The following is a 13526-nucleotide window of genomic DNA, read 5'->3' as shown; positions in this document are numbered from 1 at the left end:
AACTTGCTCTACATGGGCCTTTCCTTGCGACTGATCCGGAAGTTGAAGCTGGTCCAGCATGTGGCGGCCCACCTTCTTACGTGAGGCTCTGTCATGGATCACATGTCCCCTGTGTTGTGCTGCTTGCACTGGCTCCCAGTGGAGTTCTGGATCATTTTCAAGATGTTGGTGCTGACCTTTAAGGCTCTTCGTGGGACCTGGGTGAGTTCTGCAGTGCCTGTAAAACTGAGCTGTTCCACCGAGCCTTTGGGGAGGTTGGGCGTGGATTGTCCACCCCCCTTGATGCCATCTCTGGCAATTTGCTGGTCCCCTCCCGGGTGTGGGCCGGATAAGTTAGGGGGTGAGTTACATTGTTTGCTACTGATTTTAGTGGATTTTTAGTAGATTTTAATGTATTTCCTGTTATGTTTTTATTGTTGGTCTGCTGTACATCGCTCAGAGCCCTTCGGCGATGGAGCAGTATGCGAAATTGAATTAATCATCATCATCACCATCATCCTTGATGGTCTTTCATTCAAATAGTAACAACCAGGGCTGATCCCGCATAGTTTCCAAGATCTGTCAAGATTGGACTATCCATGATAGGACCATCTCATATCTGCACATGGAGAAAAGAAGTATAGAATAGATTGAGTGTGGGCTAAGGAAAATGAAGAAGCTGAACCAAATGAGGGTATGGCTTCACTTGGAAAGAGCTGGATTACTTGGATAGCCCTGGGGTGTCATTCAGAGTGGTATGTTAGCTCTGGTACTACTGCTGTGAAACTAATTTTTTCTAGCCCATGTGCTTTGCGTCCATGACAGCATAAGGCAGCCTTGTTCAGTCAGATAAACAAAGCAGTGTGTCACAGAGCAGGCTATGGTGAACCAAGAAGGGCACCTTGCCTGACAAAATTCAGCTGTGCTGCTGTTGTTATGCCATTGAATGACTCTGTTCACCTGACAACTTCCTCCCCTTCCCCTTCCCCTTCCCCTTCCCACCCCCACCCCCACCCCCACCCCCACCCCCGGCTGCCTTTCCTCCTTTGTGCATTTGAAAAAGCACTTTAATTATTTACTCTCAAAATATGACTTATTCTGCAGATTAAATGAAAAAGATGAAGCTCTTTGGGAAAAAAATAATACAAATAAACCTCCAAGCTGTCAAACAACAAATCCCTTAAAAGGGCAAAGTATGCAGCTTTTGTATGGATTATACAGATCCTTCCTTTCAAACTCCTGGCAGGAGACTTCCTGTTTGGCTGAATGACTCATAATTGATGTTGTGTGCTAAGATTCAAAGACTTCCTTTTCTACCCTCTCCTACCCTCTCTGCCAGCAGCCCAGACTCCTCCTGCCTCATCATCAAGTGTAGACCTGGCACCAAAATACTAGGTGCTACAGATCTCCTCTCAGTCCAGAGAAGCACTGTCATGCCTTTGAGCCATATAATAGCTTCAAGTTTTGTGGGTGTACTGAGGAGTTCTAATGAAATTGGAATAGCTGTGAGTCAGCTCACATGATCAAATATAGCCTTCCCTTTTCTTACTTTCTCTTTCCTGCCTATCACTTTTACTCTCTCTTTCCATCCCAAATTCTACCACACTCTTTTTCTGCTCTGCTGTCACCCCACCCCAGAGATGTAGCTATAAGGGGGCAGGGTGGGGACTGGCACACCAGGTACATGCTAGTGGGTCATGTGGGGGCAAAACACTGCCCCAGACCCCTCCCCCTCCCCCCACCTGGCCCAGCAGAGGCTGCTGCCAGGCAGCCTCGTGTCCCTACCCCAGCACAGCTATAATGGAGCGGGGTGAGGAAGGCCAGTCCCCACCCTGTCCCCTTACAGCTACACTGGGGTGAGGGACAGTGGCTGGTCCCCACCCTGCCCCTCACGTCCCTGCCTGGCCAGCTAAATGGGACATGGGGGGCTTGGGGGGCCAGCATGGGGGCCCATGTGGTGGGGGGAAACTTGGAGTCCACCCCAGCTCCATTTTGCCCAGCTATGTTTCTGCCCCACCTTCACCAGGATACAGCCCTCAAATCTCCAGGAATTTCACAACCTGGAGTTGGTAACCCTACATTCTTTCTACCCAACAGGCAACCAACCTTTATCTGCCCCTCTGTCTAAAAAAGTTTAAATTGCAGACTCCTTCCCTGTAACATCTACCTTGGAAAACTACAGTATTTCTCCACAGTAGAAACAAAAGCAGCTCTCTTTCTTTTTATCCTTACAACAACCTGTGAGGTAGGTCAGGCTGAAAGTATGAGACTGGTCTAAGATCACCCAGTGAATTTCCTCAGCAAGATGGAGATTTGAACCTGGGTCTCTCAGACCCCACTCTGAAGCTGTAACTCCTACACCACATTAGCTTTCATAGGATGGCTGCTGTTGAACAGTAGCAAGCAATTAGCCTAGTTGAGCCTTCATGTCAGGTGGTATCAAGTTACTCATAGTTTGCTTCCAGGCCCATAGTTGCCAGTCTTCAAGTGGGACCTAGTGATCTCATGGAATTACAACTGTATTCCAAGAAACAGAGATCCTCTGAAGATGCCAGCCACAGATGCAGGCGAAACGTCAGGAGAGAATGCTCCTAGAACATGGCCATACAGCCCGGAAACCACACAGCACCCAAACAAAGTTCTGTCTTTCCAGAGAAAATCCCTGGTTTTGAGAGTGGATTCTATGACATCATACTTTGCAGAGACCTCCCCCCCCCAAAAAAAATTTTTTTTCCATCATCTCCAGGAGATGGCAGCCCTAGTCCTGGTCCAAGTGAGTTCTCCCTCAGCAAGCCTGGAAATGACCCTGCTTTTCCCTCCTGCCTTTTACTGACAGAAACTGAAGCCTGGAATCTGTGATTGCCTAGCAACTGCCACTGACAGAATCCATTGCTTAAAGCTACAAACACTCCTTAATTGTTTTTGAATGTTTTTTTAAATCCCCCATTTTAAAAAATCAGATTTTTTTTCTGCAAATTTGAGGCCTTTGTCAGATTTTTAGAAAGATCTGTCTTGCCCGTTCACAACTCTAATCACCAAATTTATGTATCCAAAGATTTGGCCAACTTTGCTATTAGAATATAAGATATTGCTGCATCACTGATTTGGAAAAATCTACCAGAAACACTTGATTTGTATCTACTACATCTTCTTGTAAATCCCACTTGACACATCCATGGGATGTTTACGTTCAGATGCAATTTATTTTTTTTATGTGCACATATCCATTTCAAAAGATCTCCTAAAAAGGGAAATGCTAAATTGATACTAGTCTTCAATGCATCCTGTACTTTGCATTTTCTATCTTAAGTAATTTTTGCAAGCAGTGTATAAACTTGGTTATTATTGTTGATACTCAAATCAACTGTTATTTAAATTCAGCATTAGAGTCAACTGCTTATTGGATCTTTCTCTTAGGATATTGTTGTAGATATTTAGCATGCTCAGAATGTTCAGAAAGGAAAAAAGGGGTAGTTCTTAAACTTGTGCTTACTAGCTTTGATTCTTTCCGATGCTATTGAGCATCTGAAAGATTGAAAACAGTCATCCTGGCTATTGGAACTTCTGTCTCTAGAGTTTCTGCATGACTTATACTTTGCCATGGATTTCTAATCTACGAAAGGTATTAATATACCCTTATTTCTGTTACCTTGGTCTCCTTTGCTATATTTCCCCCCTTAATGTTCAAAATGATATAACATTTTATATCAACTCTAATAAAGGGAGAAGGGAATGCCTGGTTTAGAAAATGAACACTTGAAGGTCCTACTGTCACTTTGGCAAAGGTAACAGATGTTATGCTGAAAGAAGTAGCTGAATTTGTTATTCTGTGTAATCAGTATTAACACATTTGTTTCATGCTCACATACATGCCACTTACTACAGCTTTTATTGAGATTCTTAGGTACATTTCAAAAAATCCTTTTCTTCTTATCTTTTTCTACAGATCATGATTGTTAGATAACACCCTTCACCACAATGACCATGGCTCTGAGGAAAAGGAATCGTCATGCTTTGGGGTTTCTTTGCTGCTTTGGGGGCAGTGATCTTCCTGAAATTAACCTTAAGGATAACAATCCCCTGCAGTTCTTGGAATTCTCTGTGCCAATTCCACCAGCAGAAGAACTCAATGCAAGATTCTCTGAGCTTGTGGTGAGTTTTTGTTTTGAAGTTTATGCTTTATGGGAAGTTATAGTCAGAAGACATCCATAAGCGAGTTGTTCATTTTGCCTTACTTTTCATGTTAGTGGAAACTCATGTGAAGATTTTATTGTTATAGCAAAGACCAAGTTCATGTGAATATAATTTAACTCTACTAGGCGAGCAGAATAACTTGAACTCACCAGCTGGGAAACATTGTTAAGCACAGGTCTAACTTTCAACATTTGTCTAATGAACTGAGAACCAAAGTGCATACTATCAGAAACCAGGGGCTATCACCAAATTGTTACTTCTCTTCCTCCTCCATATAATATGCAGTTCAATTGACACCAGTCCCTGATGTCATTATATGGAAAGGGTCCCTGACCTACAGCTGGTAATGTGGAACAGGGTTAAGGAGAAATGCAGTGTCATCAGAACATGTCCTATTCATTATGGAATGAGAAAGCTTCACAGAGGGTTGCTGTTTTTGGTGACAGACCCATGTTTCTGTGTAATGTGTAGTTCTGCCCTGAAAGAGTAGTTTGTCCTTTATTTAACATGACTCCAGCTTTTTGCTCAGGGTACAGAAGGAAAGCATTAGTTTCTTCATATCTGTAGCTTCTGCAAGAACAGCTAGAGTAATTCCTTTTGAGTAAACAATATACAACTCTAAAAGTGACCTTTGGTTACACAGACAGTAGCATTTTGTTTACTTGAAGCAAACTCCAATCTTCAGCATCAGATCACTGGCAAAGACTCTACTGACATGCTTGTATGAGCATTGTCATGTTGAGAATACTCATGCCCTGTTTGTGCTTCTCAGCTCATGTTTTACATGGGCTCTTCCTCTACACAGAGATGATTGCCATGTAGGAAAAAGTCATGTGTGAGGCAGCCTCTAGCTATTATTGTAATCTGGACTATATCCAAATGGAAAAAGCAGCAAATGTTTACAGTAGTGGTAGATTGAAATGGAAACTAGTGCTGTAGGTTGCAGAACTTGCCTTCTGGGCCTGGCTTGCCGATAGCTGTGGCTGCTGCTTAGTAGATATTCAAGTAAATCAGGCCACATTTGTATTGATTGGCCCAGCTGAGATTTTAATTGAATTGGAAAGATTAAGTGTGCCAGTGTAAATCAGTGACCTGGAAATGTTTGAAAAATCCATGTGTTGTATACTAGCAACTCAATCTAATGTGTATGAGTATACATTACAAAATCATTACATAGAGGAGTCTTTTGAGATGCTGACATGGAATCCTGAGTGAGCCAAATATTTTACTGGGCCTCTTAAATTGTGCCCAGAGGCCTTTGATATCTGCCATCTCTTTGTAAAAATAAATAAATAAAATACTGCTGCTGCATTGTATGGCATGTATATTTGTGGAAATTGTGAAGGTGTAATTGCCCTAGGCAGTAAAATGTGGGTCAGTGCTCCTGCTTTTTTTGTTACTATGTCAACAAAGCCCTATCTTAACTGAACTAGAGGAGGGTGTATACTTTAATGTGATCAGCCCAATAAATATGCTGTACACTTTGATGATTTACCTGACGTCCTGGGAAAACATAAATCAGCTATTCCTGTGATGGGATACATTATGCCAGTTCAATATCTTGTCTCTGTTGTCTTTATTATTTTACTTCTCTCCTAAACCTTGCATGGACTTTGAAAGCCTTACTCTTTGAAAGGTGAGAACCTTTGCCTTCCTTTGCACATAGCAACTAGGTTGCCGTGAAGACTGACCTTTGATAGCAACCTCTACTAGGAAATTCAGGATCTTTAAATCAGAGGACAGATGTTCTAACCTTCTGCATAACTGCTCATGCCCGTGGCTTTCCCTGGATTATAGTTTGTTTGGGGTTTTTTTTGTATTTTCATCTCAGTGGTGTAGGAGGTTAAGAGCTCATGTATCTAATCTGGAGGAACCGGGTTTGATTCCCAGCTCTGCCACCTGAGCTGTGGAGGCTTATCTGGGGAATTCAGATTAGCCTGTACACTCCCACACATGCCAGCTGGGTGACCTTGGGCTAGTCACAGCTTCTCGGAGCTCTCTCAGCCCCATCTACCTCACAGGGTGTTTGTTGTGAGAGGGGAAGGGCAAGGAGATTGTAAGCCCCTACAGGAGAGAAAGGGAGGATATAAATCCAAACTCCTCCTCCTCCTCCTCCTCCTCCTCCTCCTTCTTCTTCTCCTTCTCCTTCTTCTCCTCCTCCTCCTTCTCCTCCTCCTCCTCCTCCTCCTTCATCATCATCATCATCATCATCATCATGATCATCATCCCGGCTTCTTAATAGCTGCTAACAGGCATCAAATTCTGTAAATCCAAAGTTAAGCTACCAGGTACATTATCTTGTCCTGTATGTCTTCTGGTTTTCTGGTTTCCCAGCTCTTCTGCTATACCATCAATTTGATCCTCCAGGTGTTAACCCAAATTTTATGTCTTATCACATGTACGCCTTACATTCTGTAATGATAGATGAACATTAACAGTCCATGTAATGTAACATGGAACACAATACTGTCAATCCCCTACTCCCATCTTTGGCCAGTTTCTGACATAGTCACTTGCATCTGCAAGGGATAATTTCTGTTCAGTCTGTTTTACTGAATTTACATTCTAAGCATTCTGAAGTTTGATGTATGTTTTGGGCTACATACTCTAATCTATCCATTGGCATTTGTAACCCAAGTAAGAGGATCATACACCAGGCTAGGTGCTCACAATGCTTTAGCATGCCTATGCATAAATCATGATCCTTGAGTCTGAGACTTCCTCCATATTTCAGTGTAGAAAAAACTGGTAACTTCAGAAGTATCTGAGTTTTCTGTGCTTCAGCTAGTCTCTATTTTGGAGACATGGTTTAGGCTCCATCTCTGGGTAGACTGTGATAGAAATGATCTACTTGAATTAGTTTTTTTCCTCTCCTCCCCCTTCCCTCCCTACTTAGTAGAATAAAGAAGTAAAGCCTCTCTGTACTTTAGGGAATGCTGGTATAGTAGATCTGTACCCCATCAAAGGTGAAACTGGCCCATGGCCATCATTCCAGTCTGCTTTGGCTTGCTCTCCATTTTTCTTTTCCCATTTGGCACCACACATTCTGCTTGTAATGAAGTGCTGCTGCAGTTGGTGGTCTGCAGAGCATGGGCCAAGCTGGTTGTGTGCCTGCTGGCAACATGGGTTATTGTAAGAGCATATGTTTTTCTTTGCACAGATTTATTGACTGAACAGGAAACAGAAGGGAATCTGGAAGAACTCTTAAAATCAGCCACAAAACAGAGAGAGAATTGCTCCCCAAATCCCTGCCCTCATTCCCCAAACATTGATGGTGCTGTAAGAGGACATAATTGGATGGAGGACAGGGTGGGTGACCCTTTTTATTCCATGCCAAGCTGAAATATGCATGTTTGAAGCAAGAATTTGGGTTTTTTTTAAAAAAAATTTTGTGTGTCACAGTATTCACAAATTGAATTCATCACTTATTCTAGTGGACTGAAGTATGAAAGGCTTGCAGATTTGAGTCACTTAATGGCAAGGAATGTCCTCCAGTAGCCATCCCAGAAAGGTAACATGATTCCTGAGGAGAGACTATCAAGAGACCAGCAAGGTGTGAGAATTAAGATTAATGGGGATTAAGGTGCTATACTCTTGGGCTTCTGGCATAACAGTTCTGTTTCTGTCACAGCTTTGAATTTCCTTTTTTTAATTTGAAGAAAGGAAGCAAGAAATGTAATATGGGCTTTTGGTAGTACAAGTACAGGACACATTTTTCATAAACCGCAGTCGTGGAGCAAAAGCCAAACCATAATAATTGTATCAGGGATTCTCAATGGTTTAGAAATCATTTTTTTTCTCCTTTTTGTGGTCCATCAAGCAAGTCAGGGCATTAAATGTAATGTTAGCTTCACTACTGGTCTCGTTTTCACTTGAGACAACCCCCACCCCCAGGTAATTCTACCCATTGGTTATTTGTTACTTATCACTTCTTTTGAGTGGAGCCAGCATTGGTTGGTGGAGAAAAACACTACAGGCTAGAAGTAATGCATTGCTGTTTCTTTACTCCTAGGCCACTCCTTCTTTAAGAAACTCGGAGTAATTTCTCTGGGAATCCCAGGAAATCATCTTTCTCATATAAGCAATCTTTGTCACTTTAGAAGTAGGACTGTGACAATTAATTATTTGAATTGTTTGTGAAAGGCAGAACATGAATGTTACATTTTTTTAAAAAAAACATTTTAATTTTGATGTATTTTACTACCAGCTGATCTAAGGGCTGCAACTCTAAGGGCCCTCTGAATCTGAAAAGCAAGATAAAATGTTTTAATAAGTTGACTATAAAAGTTTTGATTGATGAAAAGGTGCCCTTTATTAATTGGGCAGCACATTTTAAAAATATTTCAAAACAAATGCTTATAAAAACATGAGCAGGAAGGAATGCCTCTTTTAAAATAGCAAATATCCATGTAACAACAACAGAATGCAGTGTTCTTCATAAGACTGAAACTCATGAAGATTTAGTTGAGTGAGACTCATGCAATTAACTAGGTAAGATTTTTTGAATCTGGTGATAGCCATACGTGCACAGGTGTGGGCATAACAGCTATACATTTTGATTAGTTATTTCTGTTATTGCTCTCCCCCATCTGGAAGCTTTTGGGTCCAACCTCTGATGCCATGTTTTGTAAATTTGTTTTTGTTCTGTGGCTTCTACATGTCCCTTTAGCTTTGATTGATTGATTGATTGATTGATTGATTGATTGATTGATTTACTAGCGGGCCTGGCCACACGTTGCTGTGGCTGAGTCTGGTGAAGTGGAAAAGAAAGAAAAGGGGAAGCGAACGGTTCGAACATGTGTCATTGCACAACTCTTGCAAGGGAGGGGAGGGGCAAGGGGTCTCTCGCTCCCCTCCCTCTCTCCCGTTCCCTTGCATGGCAACCCGGCCAGTCCCTCCCTAATGTTCCCCTTCCTCTGCTAGGGTGGGTGGGCCATGTGCAGGTGGCTGATCCTGTCCCTTTCACTCCCTTCCCTTGCAGGCGAATTATCTAGCGTAAAACACGCTGGGAGGCATGAGCTACGTTGTGTTCAAATTTCAGAGCATTTGGTCCAGCAAACCCCTGGACCCCCTCACCTTCCCCTTCCTCCGCTAGGGTGGGTGGGTGGGTCATGTCCAGATGGCGGACCCCATTCCTTTCACTCCATAAGGCAGTGGTTTTCAAGGAAGGCATGGTTGGTTCCCTTGTATCAGAGGGTGTTGCTTTGACGGCCAGCAGATGGCGCTGTTGCAGAACAGAACTGTGGTTCCAACTGTCACATGTGTGGCATGTACACAATAACTGGCACAATTGTGACATGTACACAACAGGAGGTGTGGAAAACAGTATGGAAACCTGGCCGCACGCAAATGCGATGTTGTGTGAAAATTTCAAAGCAATCGGTCCAGTAGTTGGGGAGATTACCTGTCAGCAGAAAAATGCACTGATAGATTTATTTATTTACTAGTGTGGCCCAGCCATGCGTTGCTGTGGCTTATTGTGGTGAAATGGAAAAGGAACAGTAACAGCAAATAAATTGCAGAGGCCAGCAGTACGTGCTCATGCAAACACGCAGCCTGATACTGTGCAATGTCATTGACACATCTAGGCTGGCTGGTCATGATCCTTTACCTGGGAGTAAGTTTGGTTGGTGGCAATGGGTGTCACTTCTGAGGAAACCCTCTGAGGGGCGTGACGCAGCCATTCAAAGTATGTCACAGTTGCTGTACTGAGCTTACTCCTGCATGCCTGGTTTTCTTAACTGTAACCACAGTATTCAGGGAATCTAGGGTGCCTGGCCCCTCCCTCCCGTCCCTTGCATGTCACCCCTCACTCTCTTCCCTCCCTCCCTTCTCTTCCCTTGCATGCCACCCCTCCCCCTCCCTCCCTTCCCTTTCCCTCCGCTAGGGTGGGTGGGTCATATCAAGATGCTGGGCCCCCTGCCTCCCCTCCCTTGCATGCCACCCCTCACTCTCTCCCCTCTCTCACTTCTCTTCCCTTGCATGCCTCCCCCTCCGTCCCTTTCCTCTCCCTCCCTCTCTTCCCTTGCATGCCACCCCTCCCTCCCTTCCCTCTCTCTCGTGTGTATGTGTGTGTATGTAAGTTACTGCCTATGTACTGTTTTCACTGCTCATATCTGGCCGTCTGAGTGAACATTCTAAGCAGCACAAACATTCTAAGGGTGACAGTTACACACAGGCAGCTGCATGTCCTTCACCATGGAGCACCAGGAAAAGGCGTTTTACCTGGGCCAGGTGTGAATTTTCAGGTGTGTGAACATCTAAAAACACTCTCACCTGGCTGACTATAGTGGCTGGGAATTTTCAGAGGAATTGGCCCAGCAGGTACTGAGGTATACTGTCATTAACAAAAAACACAGTTAGCTTTTTATATATATAGATTTGTTTGTTTGTTTGTTTATGATTTATAGCCCGCCCTTCCCAATAGGGCTCAGGGCAGCAAACATCAATATAACCAGGTAAAATTATGAAAGGCAGCACATGACAATTTTTCTGCCCAGCCCAAGTCACATCGTTTTGTAAGGAAATATAAATATACAGTTAGCATGTGTTCTGCTAACCTAATTCCTCACTGATTATCCCTGTAACTCATGCTGTTCTCTCTCTGAGCTGGAAGACATTTTTCTGGGTAATTTCCACCATTTTTCTGGGTAATTCCCACCATTTACCAGGAAGGCAGGAGCAAGATATTTCTATTTCCTCAGTTCTTTTCCTGTCTCAGGGAAGATCAGTAGCTAGTTGCCTGTGCTACTGTTCAGTTTTTAATTCTTATCCATTTATTTACTTCTATAGTTCTTACGTGTAATTCTTGTCTGTTCTTCCTTTGCCTCTTCTGGCCACTGATTCTTCTGGGCTACAACAAGAGAGAGAGAAAACTCATCAACCTGTTGGCTGCTCTGCAGTCTCCTCAGGCATACCAAACAGCTGTGGCATGTTGAAGGGGAACTTAGATGATGGCTTCTTATCTGAACCAGTCATGGAGGCAGCGATAGTGGCAGCAGCCACAGAAGACAAAGCCCAGACAAGCATGGCCCAGAAATGGGCTGTTCCAACCTCAGGAGAGCCAGGTGTGGTGCTGTTTTCCAGCAGTCCTGAGAATGCCAAAAAGACAAGCAAGGGCAAAATGGCTGCCAGAACTCCTGTTCCAGCATGGTGGTCTACAGTGAGATCCAACATCCTTCAGTTTGAATTGAGCTAGGAAGTTTCAGCAGTGACTTCACTGAGCCCTGAGATGATGAAATGGAGCAAGATTACCAGTCTGGTAACCCCTGTGGCTCCAAACCCTTTTAATTGATCCTTCATTTAGCTGATTTTATAAAAAACACTATGAGAGCAGAATTTACCTCTCTTATGCAACAAGGTTCCTTAGCGGAGGGTGCCCACACATCTTCCCACTATCCCCCTTCTTTGAGGGAGCCCACTCCAGGAACTAGCAGAGGGGAGAGCAGTAGCTCTTCCTGACTCACAAAAGCTGCAAAGAACTCAGAACTGCAAACACAAGGCATCAGTTCCCTTAGTTTTTCTCATATGCCTCCGGACTTAATTTTAAAAGCTTTCCATGTCAGTTTTGAACTCTTGACTTTCTAAAATATCTGGATTTTCTGATGAAGTTGCTTGTGAACAAGGTGGAAAATGTTTCTCTTGGAGCTCTAAACAACATGACTTCACTGGCCATTTCCACACAGGAATTTTTTGTCCCTGGGTGGTATGCAGAATACCCCACTTTGTTTGGAAGCCAGCACACGATGCAGTGCTCTTTCCATGCATAGTTTGTTGGCCTCATGGGGTTTTTCTTCTTAAGCTAGAGTAAGGAAAAGGCCTTCTTTGCTTTGGATATGGCACACTGGCTACAGGACTGGCATCCATTAAAAACTCTGCCCTGAGCCAATCCAGAAGGGGGTGGAACTTAGTACCATTATCAAATGGTGATACTTAGCTCTGACATCTCCCCCTTCCCTTAATTCCTTTAACAAGGCTTTTTTTTCTTTAACAGCAGAACTGAGGGGCAATCGCTAGACAGTGAGGAGGATTGTTATCTGGGCAGCACTTTTCCATATTAATGTGATATACTGTTGGGGTAGGGAGGGACAGTGCCAGTAAAAAGTGGCATGGGAATGGACACTTGTGGAAGTTGTCCCCATACACCTTCCTGCTCACTGCTATTTCTGAAGTAGGACAGCTTTTTCTCTCTTCTGTGAGGATGTAGTCACAGTCAAAGACTCTGGAATGCTTTGATTCCCTTGCTCAAATGGAAGTTTGCTTCCCCACATACTTGTTTCTTCACCATGACCTCCTTTCCTTGACTGCTACTAATTCAAATGAATTGGACCAGATAACAAGGACCGTTCTTATGGAATGAAGGCACAAAATTAATTCAAAATTCCCAACTGCTCATACTCAGATTCAGGAAAGGGTAAGGCACTAGAGATCATATTGCAGCTTTACGTTGGTTACTGGAGAGAATTTCAGAAGAAAATCAGCTTGTGTTTTATAGATTACAGCAAGGCTTTTGACTGTGAGGGTCATGAAAAGCTATGGCTTGTTTTAAAGGAAATGGGTGTGCCCCAGCATACTATTGTTTTCATACTCAACCTGTACTTTGGGGAAAGGCTACTGTTAAGACAGAATAGGAAAAAACAGAACAGTTTCCAGTAGTCAAAAGTGTTAGAAAAGGATGTATTTTATCTCCCTGTATGTTCAATGGATATGCATAGAATATCATAAGGAAAAGTGAATTAAAGTTAGATGAAGGTGCAGTAAAAATCAGGGGGAGGAACACTGACTATTTGAGATATGTAGATGAGACTACATTACTGGTGGAAAATAGCAGACTTGAAATGACTACTGCTGAAAGTTAAAGGAGAAAATGCCAAAGCTGGACTACAGTTGATCATCAAGCAGACAAAAGTAATGATTACTGGAGAATTATTCAACATTAAGGTGGACAATTAGGAAATTGAAATTGTTCAAGACTTTCTATTCCTTGGCTCCATCATTGACCAAAAGGGAGACTGCAACCAAGAAATCAGAAGGAGATTTAGACTAGAAAGGACAGCCATGAAGGAGCTAGAAAAGATTCTTAGTTATAAAGATGTGTCACTGGCAACCAAGATCAAGTTAATTCATACTTCAGTTTTCTCTATTACTATAGGTGTAAAAGCTGGATAATAAAGAAAGCTGGCAGGAAGAAAGTAGATTCCTTTGAAATGTGGTGTTGGAAAACAGTGTTACGGATTCCATGGACCTCCAAAAAGATGCATACATGGATTCTAGATCAAATCAAGAAGCAAAATGACTAAATTAAGGTTATCATATTTTGGTCACATTATGAGAAGAGTCACTGGAAAAAACAG

General features: G+C 43.0%; 1 protein-coding gene across 4 annotated transcripts in view; it reads left to right on the top strand.

Moving 5' to 3' along the window:
• The window catches only part of DAAM2 (dishevelled associated activator of morphogenesis 2), a 249298-nt gene that overhangs the window by 93093 nt on the left and 142679 nt on the right, over positions 1-13526 (top strand). For 3 of the 4 annotated variants that reach the window (XM_048517373.1, XM_048517458.1, XM_048517283.1), the window contains exon 2: positions 3926-4131. The exons of the other annotated variant lie outside the window; for it this stretch is intronic. In XM_048517373.1, the coding sequence (XP_048373330.1) occupies positions 3958-4131 (174 nt within the window). In that variant the 5' untranslated portion in view covers positions 3926-3957. The remainder of the gene's footprint in view (positions 1-3925; positions 4132-13526) is intronic. 4 annotated transcript variants of the gene reach the window in all.

Source organism: Sphaerodactylus townsendi, linkage group LG01 (assembly GCF_021028975.2).
Source record: "Sphaerodactylus townsendi isolate TG3544 linkage group LG01, MPM_Stown_v2.3, whole genome shotgun sequence".
Taxonomy (NCBI): Eukaryota; Metazoa; Chordata; class Lepidosauria; order Squamata; family Sphaerodactylidae; genus Sphaerodactylus; species Sphaerodactylus townsendi.
The sequence above is the reverse complement of the archived record's forward strand: the minus strand, read 5'-3'. Positions and strand labels throughout refer to the sequence as shown.